Source organism: Trachymyrmex septentrionalis, unplaced genomic scaffold (genome assembly GCF_001594115.1).
Source record: "Trachymyrmex septentrionalis isolate Tsep2-gDNA-1 unplaced genomic scaffold, Tsep1.0 scaffold14, whole genome shotgun sequence".
Lineage (NCBI taxonomy): Eukaryota > Metazoa > Arthropoda > Insecta > Hymenoptera > Formicidae > Trachymyrmex > Trachymyrmex septentrionalis.
Window position 1 is genome coordinate 2,901,243 of NW_017304543.1, and position 18,652 is coordinate 2,919,894.

Here is an 18,652-nt window from a genome sequence, read left to right on the forward strand (position 1 = left end):
TTATGATGGTGTTTCTCCATCAATTAAGATATGTGAATATTGATTCAGGCGATTCAAAAGTGGTGATTTCAATGTTAGTGATAAAGATCGCTCGGGACAACCAAAAAAGCTAGAAAATGCAGATTTGCAAGCATTGTTGAAAGAAAATCCAGCACAATCCACTTCAGAACTTGCCAGACAATTGAATGTTGATTGTACAACAGTTATCTAAACGTTTACATGAAATGGGAAAGATTTACAAAGAAGGAAAATGGATTTCATATTAATTACCTCTTGTCAGAAAGATGGGAAAAAGTTGCAGAGAATGAAGAAAAATATTTTGATTAAGGTATTCGTTCATTATCTTGTTTAAATAAATCAGTGTTTGAGAAAAAAATCTTTATAAAACTAAATCTCTAATATTTAAAAATTTTGTATCATCAAAATGTAACGTATTATATATGTGTATTACCCCTTGAAAATAAAAATTGGAGCGTAAATCGGATGTAATAGGAGAGTAATAGAAACATATATAACTTCTAGAAGGCGAAAATTCGAACAATAAAATGTAAAAGCACTTACACTTCTTTTATATTTTAATGTTTCAATTTTTACCTCCTAGAAATTTCGTTTACGCTTCTGTTACTCTCCCATTACATTCGACTTACGTTCTGATTTTTATTTCCATCAGAGCCGTTTATATCGCTAATTTCTATCTTTTTCAAATTTCTACGTAAATTAATTTTTTCGCAGTGCTATTTAATCAAAATTTTTTATTTTATATTATATTTAATGAATTTATACGATAAATCACCGTGTGCTCGATTACATATTTTCTTACTCATGCTCGATTATTAAAAATAACAAATGCACGATGCAATCTCTAATCTTCGATGATTCGCGCCATGTGTCAAAATTTCCTTACTCCTTCCACCTCATTTCGCGTGATTATAGGGTATCTGTCGAAATTCTGTCTGCAATGTTGTGAAATTCCATGATTGCAATATGATCCCGATTGCAAAGCCTGAGCTCATACTAGATAAAAATAAATTACACATATCGCGAAGGCCAGGATGCATCACGTGGCTGTTGCTCGGTCGTAAGAAATGATTTATCAAATTATTATGTCTTCAAATTTTAGCGTATAAAATATTTTTCATTTTCAGTCAACAAATCGATTAAATATATACGTAGTGCAATTTCTCAACATTTATAGTACGCTAAAATCTAGCATTTATGTGATTGCAATCTAAATCATAATTTCATTTAATATCTTCTGTATTTTAATTGGCATTCTTAAAGTCACTGAAACAAAATGTGTATGCGCGTCTATTTTCTATATTTTTATTCTTAATATCTATTACACACTAAACGAACCATGTTTTCCAGTGTCTGTGGTAATCTTCATCGGAATATTTAGCCGCTTGATAAACAATGTGTACCTGCTGATTATTTTGCTTCTGGGCGAGATCATGTTCGGATTGGATAATTTTGGAGAATGGGAGGATCTGATTTTGTACAAGGATGAAAACAAAGCTGTTGTCAAGAAATCCGTTTGGAGCGATAAACTGTGCTCGGGTAGTTCGGGTCAACTCTCCTTCATGAAACTTACCGACATCCAGTACATTGGGGTCTCTACCAAGATGGGTCTCTTTATTCTGCACAGAAACGGGAAGATGATCACTCTCAATATGAAAGGCCTAACCAGAAAGGAGATACAAGATTTGAGGAAAGAAATCAATCATTTTTTAAACATGAGCCGGCTCAAATATCTCGATCAATCTTTAGTCGATCCTTCGAATCGATTATTACTTCCTTCTGATTCCGAGGAATACTTGCCAAACTTGCCAAGAACATGTCTACCTGTGTCCAACGAGTTTACTGTCTCGGACAATGTTTTAGGAAGTACATTGGACAGAACGTGTTACCAAGTGCAGCAGAATTTGAGCTATCCAAGTTTAATGCATGGAACGCAACTTAACAGCTATCAATTGGCAAACTTGAGAAGAAGTTCTTATATGGGAAACTCGACGCGTTTCAATTATGTCAAGTGTATTAGAAACATTTGCACCATTCCTTCACCTCCCAATTTATACCAGTTTCATAAAGAATGTAATTAATCAAGTATTATTCGTTTATGTTGTACATGTTCTTGAGAGATTACTCACATTGTATCTCATTCGTGATTTAAGACAAATTTGTGTGTAAAAAAGCAAGATTTTATTGATTTTGTGCTGCAATAAATAATTTATTATTAAATAACAATTGTTCAAAGCATCGCAGAGAATACTTTAAAACTTATATAAATTCATCACTTATTAATACAGTTATTAATTAGATAACATTATCACATTACTATAATAGTTTTACAATGATCATATGTATGTGATCTCTATCGATTTTTATAACAATTAAATAAATCCTTTTACGTAATACGTGATGTAACAAGTTGTTTACAAGCACGTTCAATATCTGGATATTGATATTGAAATCCTAACTCTGTAACACGCTTTGGTACAACTTTTTGTCCTTCCAACATTATCTAAAACGAAAATACCAAGTATTATATTAACATCAAATTATTACATTTAGTATTAAGCTTGTTAAATATACCTTTGCTCGTTCTTTATTGAGTAACAATTTTAAGAAAAAACTTGGAACAGGTATGATCGCGAATCTTTTTAGTGCCGCTGCAAACGCTTTTGTAAACTCCTTGTTTGTTACAAGCTATTAACAGAATGATATATGTACAATTAATTATATTTCAATTGAAGATCAATGTAAAACCTTTCTCCTTCATGAAATGTTTGTATTACCTGAGGCGCTACTCCATTTAATATACCATGCACATTGTTATTTGTAAGAGCAAATATAAACATGCAAACTAAATCAATAATATGTATCCAAGGCATGTATTGATTTCCACTTCCTAATGGTCCACCGAGTCCTGCTAAGAATGGAAAATAGATGTTTTTGATCATGCCACCCTCTCTTCCTAACACAACTCCGGATCTTATCGTTACTTGTCTAATGTTGCTATCTTCTGGTAACTTTGCCGCTTCCTCCCAATCGTGACAAAGTCCTGACAAAATTGAAAAATTAATAATATAAAATATATAAATATTTATATTACATATAAAAAATAAGATTTTACTCGAGAGAAAGTCATATGATTCGCATTTGCTTTCTTCTGTGTATACAGTATCATTGGGTTTGTAATACGCTACTCCTGATATAGTTGCAAAAACTGTAGCCTTAGTATTCTGTATAGAATCTGCCAGAGCCTTCGTCGTTTTCACCCTGCTGTTCCTAACATTCTGCTTAAATCCAGGTGACCATCTTTGCATAGGATCCAGTATATTCTGTCCAGCAAGATTGATGACAGCTGATGTGTTCTCCGGTAGACCATAGTGCTCTAAATCATGCTATAGATACAATGACTATCATTGGATTAATTCTTACCAACAAATAAATTCGTTCTCATGCAAATTCTAAAATGCAAATTCATCAAAAACAATCCATTCTCATGTACCCATGATATTCTATTTGGTCCTGGCATCCGAGAAATACATGTACAGGAAACACCCGCGAGATTCAGTGATTTTATTAGCTGCGTTCCTATGAAGCCAGTACCACCACCTGAAAACATTATATGATCTTACTTCTACTGACATAACACGATTAATCTTTTGCAATATTATGAAATTGTTGATCAGTTTACATATAAATATCCTCACCTATCACTACATGCTTTAAACCGTTTAATTGAGCCATGTTTAGAATACACTTTTATGTTAAAAATAAATTTGTAATGTGTGGTATTTTTATTTTAAGCGCATAAATTTGCAAGATACTGCAGACAAGACTGAAAGAAGCAAGAATATAATTTATAAAATTATTGTAACAATAGAATTTTTAGGATAATAGACATATGATATATGTTATATGTTTACATAATAGAAAGTAAATTATAGAATATTGTTTATCTATAATTATTAAATTTGCTATCAGACTCGTAAACATAATAAATAATTATTTCCCATATATTGTTCTCGTGCAACATATTCTATGTAACACAATTTTTTAAATTGTTTTCAAGCGTAATTTTGATAACAATTATAATCAGTCATAATAATTAACAATTCTTCTTCTATAATTGATCGCAATTGTTACCGTATTCGGAGTTCATACACGGCCAAAAATCTTTGTTTACTTCCAATCTTCCATAGAGCTAAACAAAGCTAGAATACGATCAACGCGATGCTACAATGCTTTAAATTTTTGATTGGTCAATTTGTAAAATTCTTTTTTCTGATTGGTCATCAAAGGCATTTGTAGCGAAACTTTGACATGGCCATGATCCAATACTTTGGAATAGCATTGATTGTTCTCGTCGCCAATTGGTCAATTCATTAGAGGTCTTTTTGATTGGTTTTATGAAAAAACTTGGAACACCGATCGTTCTGAATGGCCAATCGTCTTTGACAATAGATTTGTTTACTTAAAATCCTTTTAATATTTGATTACTTAAAATCCCCAAATATATTTGCATTTAAAATTGAGATAAAAAATTTATTCGCGTTGCTTAAAATCTTTAAAAGTTTTTATATGTAAAATAAGATAACTATACATCTGGACGTTGAAAAAAGAAAAAGTGAAGTGCTAAAAGTGCTAAGTGCAAAAAGTGCAAGCAGCGCAAATAGGAGATTGATTGTGTATCTTGAAATGAAGATGACAATTACAAAAGTGAAAAAATTTATTAGAATATTAATAATGTTATTGATAAACACCTGGTAAATTTATCTATAAATGTAAATTTTTATTTTATAATTTTCACCTTATTTCAAAATACATAATCAATCCCCTCGGAGCAAAGGATGCATTCTCTCCTGTTCATAGACAAGTCTCGAGAAGATCATACCCCATGACTGAGTCCAGTAGTCACCGCAGAAAATCCATTATGGTGTCCGTCGTTCAGCAGTTTATTACGGATGTCCGCATTTCGGAATAGAATCACAATCTGACAACCGCGTGGCTAGCGGTAATTATGAAAATTCGATTGAAAGCTCCACGCCGCATGTGAAGATTCTGATGCCACTGTGTCTCGTGCACGATCGACAGCCGTGAAGGGATCAGTGCTTCGAGGATAGAGCGGCCGTGATCCTCCCGTTTTTCCTCTTCTTCGGCGCGGAAAGAGAATTTTGAGAGACAAGAGAAGTAGCGAAAATTGAAAAATGGATATTGACAAGATGAAAGACGGCATGGAAGTGAATGACTCGGAAGTGGCTAACAAAATCAAGGCGAAGAAACGGGACTCGATAGCGGATGTCACCTTAGATATAAAGTCTCGTCTCAGTTTGGAGACGACAGAGGCTTGCGGAGAACCGCATGTCAATGGGGTAGCTCAAGTGAATGGTATCTGCGACTCTCCTCAAAGAACTGCTGCTGATCTCTCCCCACAATCTAAAATAATGGAAACTAGTCATTTAAACCAACATGGTATATAATGCCAGTTTGTTCACCATGTGCAGTAGATACGATAGACAAGCTTCAGTTTATATATCTAATCATAAAATAGAACAAATCATTCATCTATTCTTGTAAAAGATCCTACTGATCTTGTGTGATAGAACCTAGTACATTTTTTCTTGCCAATTGAAGATATCTAGTCAAGTGCTGCTTTAAAAATATTTCTTTTATTTATCTGAAAATTTTTAAATTATGTAAATTATAACTTAAAGTTGAAAGACTTGTGTTAAAAGAAAATCTTTTAATTAGAACAATTTTTATATATTATACAACTGTGTGTACAATCCTAGGAAATGGGTGAAAACATCTGCTTCTTGTTATGTTACAGAACAAGCAGGAACATTATCCATGGAAAGTAAAGACAACGATATCCGATATGTTAGCTATACAAGTGAATTACAAATGCCTGATATTATGAAATTAATACAGAAGGACCTAAGTGAACCATATTCTATTTACACATATAGATATTTTATTCATAATTGGCCGAAATTGTGCTTCCTGGTATGTACTCTCCAAAAAATCTCTATTTTATGTTTTATCACTCAAATTATTATTTAAGTTAATTTATGTGATATTACATGTGTATTGTTTTTGCAATATTAATAAAGATGTTGCAGTTTCTGTATAATTTGTTATTATGGGGCATTTAAAGACTGATATTGTTTCAAAAATTTCATAAATTATCAAAGAATTATAAAAAAATTGCTTCAATTCTTTCAGCTCTTAGGTAGAATTTAAGTAAAACTGTTCTTTTGTTTATCAAGGCAATGCATGGTGATGAATGCGTTGGTGCCATTGTCTGCAAACTAGACATCCACAGGAAAGTGATAAAGCGTGGTTATATCGCAATGCTGGCTGTTGACGTGAAATATCGGAAACGGAAAATTGGATCGAATCTGGTGAGACAAGCTATCCAAGCAATGGTGGAGGATGACGCTGACGAGGTGGTTCTGGAGACGGAAATTACTAACAGGCCGGCGCTGCGCTTGTACGAAAATCTTGGATTTGTGCGGGATAAACGATTATTTCGATATTACTTAAATGGCGTGGATGCATTACGACTGAAATTATGGCTCAGGTGAAATTCATCCGCGTGCTTATGTCAATAGGTATTTAAATAATTACAATGTTGAAGAGGTGTAACATCTATACTCTACTACATCAGACAAATGGACGACATTAATGTCAAAGAGATTATATGTTTCTACATGCACAAATGTGTTTTCAGTTGCAATATCATGCAATTTATTCTCTGTACTTTTATGAGAGAATTGGCTTATTTAGTTAGGTTATTTAAATAATAGCGTGGATAAACTTTATATTGCAACAAGATTATTTCTGTTTATCTGAAATATCATTTATTTTTAATAAATTTATGTTTATATTATTTTGTGAGATAAATACAATGAAATGATGAATTTCCAACAGCCTATTGACAGTACGTCCATTAAGGACGAAATATATGTACAGAGTAATTTGTTAATAGTGCCTAACTGTTGCCTGACTAGTTAGTTATTTTGTTATGAATTTGCTGCAATTCCTTTGATATTAATGTCAGTGATCGAAATAGATTTCAATTGCAGCTTGAAGATATAAAATGAGTGATAGCAAAAGACAAAAATCGAAACTGTGAAAAGTACTGAAAATGTATTTTGCTGGGGCTCACATTGATAAAGATCACATTTTTGAAACATTTAAGTTTTCATAACTAATCTGAAAAAAATTAGTTTTTTATGTTACAATTATAAATTCTATTGCAAAGAAATTTTTTAAAGATTAAACGTATGCGTATACTTTGTCACCAATGAATATAATTAACAATATATGTTTACTATTTATGTAGGGAAGACTAGAGCTAAGTGGGCACTTTTTTCCAATTGCAGTTTTCAAATAATAAAATTAACGATTTTAATCATATTATTATTAGCGTTTATAGAGTGATTATAAGACTACAAGATGGCAATAAAAAGTTTTAGTGTTCACAACTTCATCCATATACACAAAAATGATATGATTCGAAAAATGAAATCTCAAAAATTATTTTTGATTATCGAAAATATGTTTGACTATTTAAACATAATAACGCGGCATCTAAACTAACAAAATTTTTGTTAGTAAAGAAGATACACGAGATGTCATCTACAATATAAATTGGGAACTCGTAAGATATTTTTGCCACTCAAAATTCAAATGCTAGCTTAGCCCTGATGCCCACTTAGTAAATATATAAATCTGGTCTCCCTTATATTAAAAAAAATATATATTTTAATTATATCCTGAAACTACAAATTTTTTAAATTTCCATGTAAAAAACAATTAAAAAGGTTCTTATCCATATAATCTACTCGGCCTTATAAGCAGTTTCGCGATTCGTTAATTTTTCTGATAAACTGAATTTGTACAACTGATTTTTAATCCTTAATGTACATGACTGGGTCATTTGTGTTCTGCATTTCTTTTCTTTGAAATAGATACACCAAGAAATTAGTTATAATGTTTATACATAAACATTTTTTTTAATATATGACTATAGAAATATTTTCTAAACTATATGTAAGAATTATTTAATAGTTTTTATAAAAGTGACAAAAACACACAGAGGACACAAATGACTCATCATATGTACTAACGGTTAATTGATTATAAACAAGTGAATTTAAAATACATAGTCTGTAATCTAAAAGAAGAAAGAATTGAGGTACATAATTTGTAAAATAATAAAGTAATATGTGAGATATAATCAACAAAGGCCGTCAAATATTTATTTAAATTAAAAAAAATTGTCTTTCAATGTTTTTAATCGGTCTAGTTTATTTTTTTTCAGTGTTTCAATGCGGAATGATTATAAAATTGCATTAATCGATCATCTTATGTGAAAGTTGCTACATCACGCATTGAGCGACAAATTGCTGTATCCTAACGCTACGTCAAGCGTACGATTTTGTCAATGTGAACAGAGTGGCAGGAATGACGAAAAAAAGATGAAGAAAAAACAAAGAGGAAAAGAAATAAAAGCCGACCGAGGACGGCAGAATTTTAGGAAAAGTATTTCCGTTCAAAATTATAAAGTGATATACGGAAATCTCGATAATATATGTATATATATATAAATATATAAATGTATGTCTATATATATTATATATATATTACATTAAACGAATATGGACAAAGAAAAAAAAAGAAAAAGAAATTATCGTTTACGAAATTGAAATGTTTGAGGGAGTGCGCCTCACGTGGTGAGGAGTGATACGCGCATTACTGTCTACCTATTATATCTATCTTTGTATAAAATAAATGCGAAGCACAGATCATAATGTAACTATTAAAAAAATGTAAAAATGTTAATAAAAATGCATAAATGTTTTTACACGCGTCTCGTTTACATTGTATTCGTCTGCTTGCTGCAAAACAGTCGTTTTCAGATTATATTTTAATTACATGTCCCAATTATATTCATGTGGAGTATTGTTACTATATTTTTTATATTAATTGAATATTTATTCGGAATGTCTGCTCGCAAAAAAAAAATTTATATCAATTATTTTAATTACAATTACATATATTTTTTATTGAAAAACGGATACTGTTAATATTCTAATGTTATCGCAATGTGTGTATTTTTTTTTTTGCAATAGTTTTTTATTCTAAATATGTAGAATATGTAGAATAAAAAAATAAATAATTTTTTAATTTTTTATGATCTCTGGATGAATTTACATGACTTTTGATGCTGAATCTATTATCTCCATATATTTATTTAGCGAAAAAACATTCTAATGCAGGAATAAAAAACAAATCTAATAATTCGATTTCTTATATCAATTGTCCAATTTAATAAACCAATCAGAATACTGCTTCAGATTATATAATCGAATGGAAATGAAATAACAATAAACTTATCCATAACCTTGCAATAAAGTGAATTTCAACTATTGAAACTCGCCGTAAGGATAAGTTTACTGCTATTTCTATTTCTGTTAAGCCCGATGTCCAATGTCCACGATGCTAGAAATCGGTTCAAGATCTCGGACAAAGAAAAAATTAACAAATCACTTGAACAATTTAATCACATAACTCTTGCGATTGGTCAATTCTTTCTTCATTCCGAGGTCTCGGACCGATTTCTAGCATCCTGGACACAAGACTTTAGAGTACGTAGATCTAAAGCAATATCCTGATTGGCTTAAGTTCGCGTCTTCAGATGACTGTTACAGAAATTTTATCTGCGACAGCCCTAAAAGAATGACTTATTCGGATGCGCAGTGAAAATAGTGGAGAATCTGCCACCAATCAAGTTTCGAGTTTTATTTGTAGACATCAGTTGATTCGTTCGCGTCGCAATAAACTCAATTTCTGATTGGTCGAAATCACGAGACCTCCGCCATTATGCGCAATGAGTCACCTTTACTTTCTACACCATCATGCTCTACGTTGCGTTTCTCCCAGATGCATGTACGCGGCATCTCGTGGCGTCTATCATCGTTTCGCAAGGATTCGTCATTCATTGAAGTCGTCTACCACCATATTCATCGTTTTAATTCGTCTTTACAAGATTACGCACGGTAAGTAGAAAAAAAAACATCCTACCGTAATCCGAGTCTTATCGTCAATGAAAAAGCGATCCGTTTGCGAAACGCGCGAAATAACGTATCGCATTTATCCGTTTGTCGACAGAATTCCGTATTTTCGTTGCAATTATATTCAAGTGTAACCGTCGCGGTGCTAAATTATCCTTGGAATGTGCAAGTGTTTCCGTCTCGGCAGTGCACGGCGAGAGATAAATCTATGCTCTATCTCTATAAATTGTGAATATATCGCGAATAAAAAAAAAAAAGCGTCCATCGGCGACCTCCGATGTTCTATAATTGCCTCGATTCCACGCGGTATCCATGGGCGACCGGTCCATTTTCGGCGGCATTGTCCGATGCGGCGGCCATTACGCGAACGTTTTTCCGGCAAAATCGTTCATCTTGGAGCGGTATTTTGCACCGGTAATATACTCCTGTTTATTTTAATATATAATTTATCACGTTATTTATGAGAAACGAGTCCTATATTCTCGAGATATAATGTTAATTTAATAAAGTTTTACTTCTATCGCTTATTTTTAGTCAGGCTTCATGTTGTGATTCTTGAACAAGTAAACTCGTTTCTTTTAATAATTTTATCTTAATTAAAATTGAAGTTAGGTAACTCAATTGAAATTAGTTTGTAAGCATATTGTGGTTTTTATATTCTTATATATTTGCTGTTGGATGTTGAACAGTTTGTTATATTTTTATAGATTTTTGCTTGATTATTTATTGTAATATCTTATATATTTTAATAAGCTGTGAATATATAGGAAATATATTTGAAAGAATTAAAGGAAAGGCTTTATTCATAACAATTCTTTTATCTGAATAAACTTGATTTCTTAATGATTGAAATATTTTCCATAATTTGTATTATTGCAAATCTTATCTTAATTTTTTCAGCAAACTTACCGAAGTGATCAAGATACAATGGCGGATAACGATGATCTTTTGGATTATGAAGACGAAGAACAAACTGAGCAGGTAGTCGATGGAAGCGGAGATGTTCCATCTAAAAAGGAAGTCAAAGGTACATATGTCTCTATCCACAGCAGTGGATTTAGAGATTTCCTTTTGAAGCCAGAAATTCTTCGTGCTATTGTCGACTGTGGCTTTGAACATCCATCTGAAGGTGAATAATTATTTTTTATCTTTATATACATATATATATATAAAATGATGAATATATGTTTATTTGTGATAAAGATTAGATAAAGATAACTGAAATTTTGTAATCGAATTAGACTTTTTTTTTTATGTATCTATATTTCCTTGATTTTAACTTGTGTAATATTTTAAAATTATAATTAATAAAATTATAAGTTAATAATGTATAAATATTGATGCTTATATTGATGTTTATAGTGCAACATGAATGTATTCCTCAAGCAGTTCTTGGCATGGATATACTGTGCCAAGCAAAATCGGGTATGGGAAAAACGGCTGTATTTGTATTAGCTACTCTTCAGCAACTGGAATTAACAGAGAACCAAGTCTATGTCCTAGTAATGTGTCACACTCGAGAACTGGCTTTTCAAATCAGTAAAGAATATGAGAGGTTTAGCAAATACATGCCACATGTGAAAGTAAGTTTTGTGTCATTTTGATTGTGTATAAACACGAATAAGTAGGATAATATTGTGCAGTTTTTAAGAGTTCTTTTTATAAAATTTTATATTACACATAAATTTGTTAATAAATTAAAATATTTTGTTACATTTACGTTAAATAAGTTTTACATAATATTATTATATTACGCAATATATGCAATATTATGCATAATAGCATTAAATTTGGATCATAATATATTTTTATCTTTTAATGAATATTTAATATTTTCTATACTAAAAAATATGAATGAAAAGGAGGTGAACTTTCTCACAGCCGGCTGTATTTTATATGTACTTTTTGTGCATACAATGATGAATATAATTTATGGTAGAAAGGGACAACTGAAATTTTTGATTGAGACAAATATTTCTGATATATCTATCTCTTTCTAATCTTAAAAAGATTTATATTTTTGATTTTTAATAAAATTCTTTTTGTTAGGTTGGCGTATTCTTCGGTGGTTTACCTATCCAAAAAGATGAAGAAATGTTGAAGACTGTGTGTCCTCATATTGTTGTTGGCACCCCTGGTCGTATTCTTGCTCTTGTACGGAATAAGAAATTGAATCTAAAACACCTGAAACATTTTATTCTTGACGAATGCGACAAGATGCTTGAATTATTAGGTACGTCATAAAACAACTAATTAATTTATTTAAAATTTATTAAAGAGAATCTACATGATGTGTGAAAAAGTCTTAATTTATTATGATGACTATTTTTTCCATCACCCACTCAACTGAGCGATTCTTTAAAATTAATTTCATTTTTAACATCGCATTTCGAATAATAAATAATTGCGTTACATTGTTGTTACAGATATGCGCCGGGACGTACAGGAAATATTCAGAAGCACACCGCACAGCAAACAAGTCATGATGTTCAGTGCCACGCTGTCCAAGGAGATACGTCCTGTCTGCAAAAAATTCATGCAAGATGTAATTACACAATCTTCCTCCTCACTTCGATCTACGATTGCTCCTGCCTCGTTGGCATATTCGTGTCCAGGACAAAGCTCAAGCCACACTATAAATATCAATGTCGGCGCATCCGCGGGTTAGGCGCTTAGACGCCGCTTTGAAGAAATGAATACCGAGTTCGAAAAAAATGAATCTCGTTCGATATCTTTCGGCGCAATCACATGCTCGACACTCGTTCCAACATAATATCTCACTGCTCCTCCCGATTGACGATGTGTCATCGTCTGCGTATACATGTGGAGGGGAAGCATACACCTATTTGTCTAAAATCGAGTCAACCGACACGATGTTTGAAAGATCCGTTAGAGTTCCAATCGATAGTAAAGTCCTTTAATTAGTTGCTACGCATTTAACGGACAACACATATAATAACAAAAGATAACAATATGTTCAGGGAATATATTGAGGGAGAAAAAACAGATAGGGATATGAAATATTTCTCTGGGTAATCGTCAGGAGGAGTTAGAATAGAATTAGGCTCTGTATGCACTTATGAGATTTGTTTGCAATTTATGGGTGGGGGGCTAAGAAGACTTCAAGACAACCTGAAGACAGAAGAGCACAAGAAAGAAGATGCAAGAGGATATTCAGGGGGATGATTAGGATTAGTTAGGGAAAAGAAATATAAAAGCGTAGCATAGCTCTATTGTATTCGCGTTCATCCAATCGCATATTAAAAGCTTTACTAAAAGTTTTCTTGTCTCGGTGTCAAGATTTCGATTGCGATCGTGATCTCGTAGTACGAGTGAAGTCAACATGGATGCAAGTGCCGTGCATGAATCGAGCAATTTCATGTCGTAAAAACCGTAAAGTCACATGAAAGCTAAATCACGCGAATCTTCGTGTATCTGTAAATTGCGCTCTTTATTTCGTACGAGTGACGCAAATCGGGTCGGGGCTTAGTGGATACCGGAAGTGAAGAGCTGAGCGTCTATGCCAACCAGAGTAATGCGAGTCGATTCTGGGCATCTTAATGTGCCAGAAATTTGGGAGAAGAGATTTTGGCATCGAGTGGCCAGCGGATGTGACCGAACGTTCTGTCATGAGTGCGCCTTCTTAAGTTCAGTTGGGACAAAGTCTGCTGAGTTTTCGTTGTTGGCACTACCCAGAGATGGAAGTCGCCGGACCGTATGTAATCTGTATGACTAACCTCGATCGATGATTACGATTATTCTCTGCAACTCTGAAATGCGGGAGTCTCTTGCCGGGACTTTCTATGTTTACGGATATATACGGTAACTTAACGAACCTAATGCTGTTTCTTCAAAGGAAGAAAAAGATATTTGATAGTACATTTACAAGAAAAAAAATGGTTTGGCTTTGTCTTTTTTTGTATAGCTTAAAGATTCTGTATTTTAAAAAACTTTCATTTTTGTGCAAACGCTGTAGTTGCATCAAGGGATATTATTTTAGTTTGTTTTACTCTGTATTTTTGAACAGACGTCTTTTTATCGTGCATTCAATTGCACGATTTTTAGGCGGTGAAAACAATGAGTATATCGAGACTGCAGACACAGCCGCAAATTCCTACGGCCTGAGAATTATACATAGGCGCTGTATAATTTGTTTATTTTATGAAATAACGTTCTTTGTGCAGCCCATGGAGGTCTATGTCGATGACGAGGCGAAGCTCACTTTGAACGGTCTCCAGCAACATTACGTTAAATTGAAGGAAAACGAGAAGAACAAGAAGTTGTTTGAACTACTTGATGTTCTTGAGTTTAATCAGGTTTGTTTTCTAACTAGGACAATCTGCAGTGGATATCCATTTTTTTCTTATCATGGAGAATCTTTACATGATGCAATAGTTTTTCTTATTTCTTATGATGACTATCTTATCACTACTCACCAATTCTGACGAAGATTCTTCCAAGTATTTATTTTTAAGAATGATTTATACGTTTAAACGAGTTAACATTTTAAGATATTAAATTAAAAATGTTTCTTCTTCAGATATACCAGTTGTATTATCAATACTACATATATACTATTTACCTTTTAATGATTGCTTTGTATAGGTTGTCATATTTGTGAAGTCTGTACAAAGATGTATGGCTTTAGCACAACTTTTAACGGAACAGAATTTCCCTGCGATTGGGATTCATCGGGGCATGACGCAAGAGGAGCGGTTGTCCAGATATCAACAGTTCAAAGATTTTCAGAAAGTAAGTAAAGTCTGTGCACTAAGTTTTTTGAATCGAATCAAATTATGTACATGATTGAAAAAACGAGTATTATATTTTCAGCGTATTTTGGTGGCGACAAATCTGTTTGGGCGTGGTATGGATATAGAACGTGTAAACATTGTATTTAATTATGATATGCCAGAAGACTCCGATACATATTTGCATAGAGTTGCGCGTGCTGGTCGTTTTGGTACAAAGGTAATAAATTCTGGCTGTTTACGATGAATTCAATTTCATAGTAATTTTCCACATCAAATGTTTAAATTATATTTGTATAATGAAAACATTTTAAAAGCTGTAACAATGTTCACTATTATATTATGCTGATAAAATTAAAACAAAAACGAAGTATCTAACATTGACTTATTGGTAATTAATTTGAATTGTAAAGTTATTTTGAATCTTGAAATATCTGCAATGTAATTGCTTTTTTTAATTATGTATATGATTTTCTCATTTATACACAATATTTCGCAGGGTCTTGCCATTACATTAGTAAGCGATGAAAGCGACGCAAAGATATTGAATGATGTTCAAGAAAGGTTTGACGTAAATATTACAGAATTACCGGACGAAATCGATCTCGCTTCATACAGTAAGTTTAACTTATTAAAAATTTAATTATTTTTATCCAAAAGTCTTATATTAAAAGTATATTTACCCGATATTTTTTTTACTTACAGTTGAGGGACGATGAATTACAATGCACTAAGTCATAATAGTATCTTTTAAGGCACATAATTTAAGTGAGTGAGACATTTGTTTAGTTGATTATGAAATAATACTAAATATTAATATTTAGAACTGCATTTAAATAATTAGTTTTTTGCTTGTAGTACTTCTTATTCCACGTATTCATAACATAAGGATGGGCACCAAATAATAATTACAAATATACAAAAGAAAATGTAATTGCATTCACTGCAAAAAACCTGTTTTATATAAGTTTATCGGCTATTTTCAATGATATCGAACAATAGATATGATCGGTTGACATAATCTCTATAACCATCGCTATACTTTGGTCAATACAATAAACTACTATTGATAAAGATGTACATTACATGTCTTATTCTATTTATTAGAAAGTAAGGTGTTGTGTATAGTAGATATATTTCAGAATATAGTCGTTACATAATCCTGTAAGACTACCAAAATAAAAACTTCCTTTTTTAAATACAAATTTATTTCCTATAGTAGTAGATAATAATTTTCCTACTAGTATAAAGGTAACAATTGAAACAAAAAAAAATTTTTATTTTTATTTCATCATGATTAACTAAAATTAAAACAAGATAAATTTCATTGTTTACACAAATAATTATGTGTTGTATAATTACTTACAAAACTGATCAGAAGTTTACAGAATTGTCATAGAATTGTCAATAGATTATTTTCATAGATCATTTTTATTCTTACAACAATAAATTATTTATTATATGTATTTTTTTGCAATTTGTGACAAAAAATTAAATAAGAAAACTTTTTATAATTTTAAAACGCATTCCTAATAAAGTATTCACTATAGTTTACATTACTGTAAAATGTACCGTAACTCGCAGTCTCGCACAAAGGAATACAGTAATATTGCTGCGCTTGTCTCATATGTACAACTAACAAGGAGAGGTTACGCTCTGCTCTTCACCGATTTTGATCAAACTTGCAGCAATGTTAGAGGAGCCTATCAAATGCAGAGCATGGCCTCTCTTTGTAAGTACAATATTCACACAAGCAACGCACCTTTATGGTTTGATATAAATTAAGATATTAAGTTTACATATACAAGATTATATGGAACAATAAGGAATCGGAATAATTGATGAATCTTCGCAAAAGAAAATTAATATTTTCGAATATTTGCGTAGAATTATGTAATTGAAGTAAAATAAAAATAATATTTGGTTTCATTTAGGTCTTGGTTTATTTTGTGATTTATTTCCAACTTGTGTACTACCTCCACGACCCAATGGTGCTGGACCTCTTCCTCCTCTGCCAAAGGTACCTGTAAGATATATATTGAACAACAATGAATAAATTGCTTTAAAGATTTTCATCAGATTGTTGATAATTGTCTTCTATAGGATAATATGAAAAGAATTTCATTTACTGTTCCTTTGAAGGTTAGTTTTCAAAAGCTCTTCATTTTAAATGTTTCAAATTATAGAGTACTTCAACATTTTCATTGAAGAAAAAAATTTCTTAAAAATAAGTAGTTTAACAAAAGTACGTTTAAGATATTTTTTATGTACAGAGGGTTAATCTTATAAAGAAAAATCATTACCTCTTCCACCACCACGTCCTCTTTGATTCTGGCCTCGACCCTTCATCTCACCACGTCCCCTTGATTTCATCTGTATATCTTCTTTTACCATGTCTATTACTTCATCTGGGATCCTCAAATACTTTATTGTACTGCCTCTTATATAGCATTCAGGCATTCTCCAGAATTTGTCACCATCCTAACACAATTGTTAGTTCTAATGAGTTGAATATCTATAGCTTAACTTTAGGGTTCATTGATTATAAATTAAAAACACTTTTGATTAACAAATTAGAAAAATAAACATATAAATACTAGCATATATGCTAGGTATTGATACTAAATGTTTTAAAACTAAATGTCTAGTATATATTGGTAAATTTTATTCAGTTTTAGTTTTTATTATAAAAGAATTGATTACAATTCATTCGGACAGCATTATCTTTCTGTATTTATTTTATAGATCCGTCAAAACTTAAGCTCAATTAAGCAAATAAGAAAAATCTCTTTCCTAGAATCAACATGCACATAGTAATATTCTTACCCTTGACGTACATATAACCTCTCTGAGGTTTATGTTCATCCAATTATCGCAACTGACCAAATGACCATTGTAAGTTTCTCCATTTTTCAGCTCCACCAACTGCAATAAAATACTTAGTTGGATTATTAATATAGTAATATACAAGGCCTCTTTAAACGTTCTTCTTCAAGAGATATTATGCATAAATCCAGGATTTACCATGGGGTGGTTTTGTGCTGTTTTTAGTAAAGTCAGAGGTAACTGAAAAGAATTAAATAATATGTATTAAAAAACGAGGCGAGTCTCTTAATTATAGAATGAGAATAACATGCTTACCATTGTTATAATTTATTAAAACCTACTTTTTATAGGTTACGCGTCAACAGTCTATCAAATTTGAAAATAATTGTCTGTGAGCGCCAACTATTGGCGAGATTTTGCTCCAACGAGTCGTATGATGCTCTCGACCTTTAAAAAAAATATAAATAAAATAATTGTAGGAGGCGCTGCGTAAATTAATTGTCCAAATTAAATAATTGCTATTTTTTAAATTAACGACCATAATAATTATAATACGAATTTAGATAGCAATGTGTCTGTCTTGATGCTGGCATATTGCTTGCTAAATATGCATTGCTGTGTGTTGCTACCAAAATTGCAGCAACTGAGTCCTTATTTCACTTATTCGTTGGCAATTTGATGCGTCTTCACGATATGATAACATTGAGTAGCAATTTGCCAGCAATTTTCTGACAACTTTAAAATCGTCATTATCAAAATTCGTATTATTGCTATCATGTTGCCATAATAATATACAGTCATATTATCAATGCAAAATAACATTGACGCAGCTATCTTCCTGTTAAACCGCTGGCAATATACATATACACATTGTTGTTTGCATGTTGCTACAATGTCGGTATATTTGAAATCGTTGAAGATAAATCTACAGCAAGTTGCCATCATAAGCAATTACAGATTTGTGCGATTTTATTGAGACACGCTTTA

At 31.8% G+C, this 18,652-nt stretch overlaps 5 protein-coding genes across 8 annotated transcripts in view; 3 read left to right on the forward strand and 2 right to left on the reverse strand.

Moving 5' to 3' along the window:
- The first annotated feature begins 860 nt into the window (after positions 1–860).
- On the forward strand, positions 861–2,207 carry LOC108745439. The gene is made up of 2 exons (XM_018481598.1): positions 861–1,078; positions 1,369–2,207. Exons 1-2 carry the CDS (start codon positions 985–987, stop codon positions 2,097–2,099), a joined length of 825 nt encoding a protein of 274 aa, XP_018337100.1. The 5' UTR covers positions 861–984; the 3' UTR covers positions 2,100–2,207.
- Positions 2,208–2,310: 103 nt separating this feature from the next.
- On the reverse strand, positions 2,311–4,197 carry LOC108745438 (epimerase family protein SDR39U1). Its single transcript, XM_018481597.1, has 7 exons — positions 4,153–4,197; positions 3,717–3,844; positions 3,512–3,618; positions 3,134–3,404; positions 2,796–3,061; positions 2,593–2,706; positions 2,311–2,521 (listed from the first exon to the last, which is right to left on the reverse strand). The coding sequence occupies exons 2-7, from the start codon at positions 3,751–3,753 to the stop codon at positions 2,405–2,407; spliced, it is 912 nt and encodes a 303-aa protein (XP_018337099.1). The 5' UTR covers positions 3,754–3,844; positions 4,153–4,197; the 3' UTR covers positions 2,311–2,404.
- A 730-nt stretch (positions 4,198–4,927) lies between these two features.
- On the forward strand, positions 4,928–8,605 carry LOC108745429 (N-alpha-acetyltransferase 30-like). Of its 2 annotated transcripts, none has more exons than XM_018481584.1 (4): positions 4,928–5,478; positions 5,837–6,012; positions 6,276–6,620; positions 8,336–8,605. In XM_018481584.1, exons 1-3 carry the CDS (start codon positions 5,214–5,216, stop codon positions 6,591–6,593), a joined length of 759 nt encoding a protein of 252 aa, XP_018337086.1. In that variant the 5' UTR covers positions 4,928–5,213; the 3' UTR covers positions 6,594–6,620; positions 8,336–8,605. The 2 variants fall into 2 exon arrangements, with proteins under 2 accessions (XP_018337086.1, XP_018337085.1); XM_018481583.1 differs by having other exon boundaries at positions 6,276–6,589.
- Positions 8,606–9,976: 1,371 nt separating this feature from the next.
- Positions 9,977–15,919, forward strand: LOC108745635 (ATP-dependent RNA helicase WM6). Of its 3 annotated transcripts, XM_018481917.1 has the most exons (11): positions 10,364–10,502; positions 10,989–11,217; positions 11,451–11,671; positions 12,138–12,321; positions 12,515–12,633; positions 14,273–14,404; positions 14,694–14,840; positions 14,922–15,059; positions 15,339–15,456; positions 15,545–15,607; positions 15,698–15,919. In XM_018481917.1, the coding sequence occupies exons 1-10, from the start codon at positions 10,401–10,403 to the stop codon at positions 15,556–15,558; spliced, it is 1,404 nt and encodes a 467-aa protein (XP_018337419.1). In that variant the 5' UTR covers positions 10,364–10,400; the 3' UTR covers positions 15,559–15,607; positions 15,698–15,919. The 3 variants fall into 3 exon arrangements, with proteins under 3 accessions (XP_018337420.1, XP_018337418.1, XP_018337419.1); XM_018481918.1 differs by lacking the exons at positions 10,364–10,502; positions 15,545–15,607; positions 15,698–15,919 and adding an exon at positions 9,977–10,073 and having other exon boundaries at positions 15,339–15,482; XM_018481916.1 differs by lacking the exons at positions 15,545–15,607; positions 15,698–15,919 and having other exon boundaries at positions 10,360–10,502; positions 15,339–15,482.
- Positions 15,920–16,392: 473 nt separating this feature from the next.
- Positions 16,393–18,652, reverse strand: part of LOC108745630 (U6 snRNA-associated Sm-like protein LSm4) — a 7,919-nt gene continuing 5,659 nt past the window's right edge. The window contains exons 2-6 of the mRNA XM_018481910.1: positions 17,981–18,112; positions 17,864–17,905; positions 17,666–17,764; positions 17,143–17,320; positions 16,393–16,863 (exon numbers count right to left, since the gene is read on the reverse strand). Coding sequence (XP_018337412.1) covers positions 16,766–16,863; positions 17,143–17,320; positions 17,666–17,764; positions 17,864–17,905; positions 17,981–17,983 — 420 coding nt within the window. The 5' untranslated portion in view covers positions 17,984–18,112 and the 3' untranslated portion in view covers positions 16,393–16,765. The remainder of the gene's footprint in view (positions 16,864–17,142; positions 17,321–17,665; positions 17,765–17,863; positions 17,906–17,980; positions 18,113–18,652) is intronic.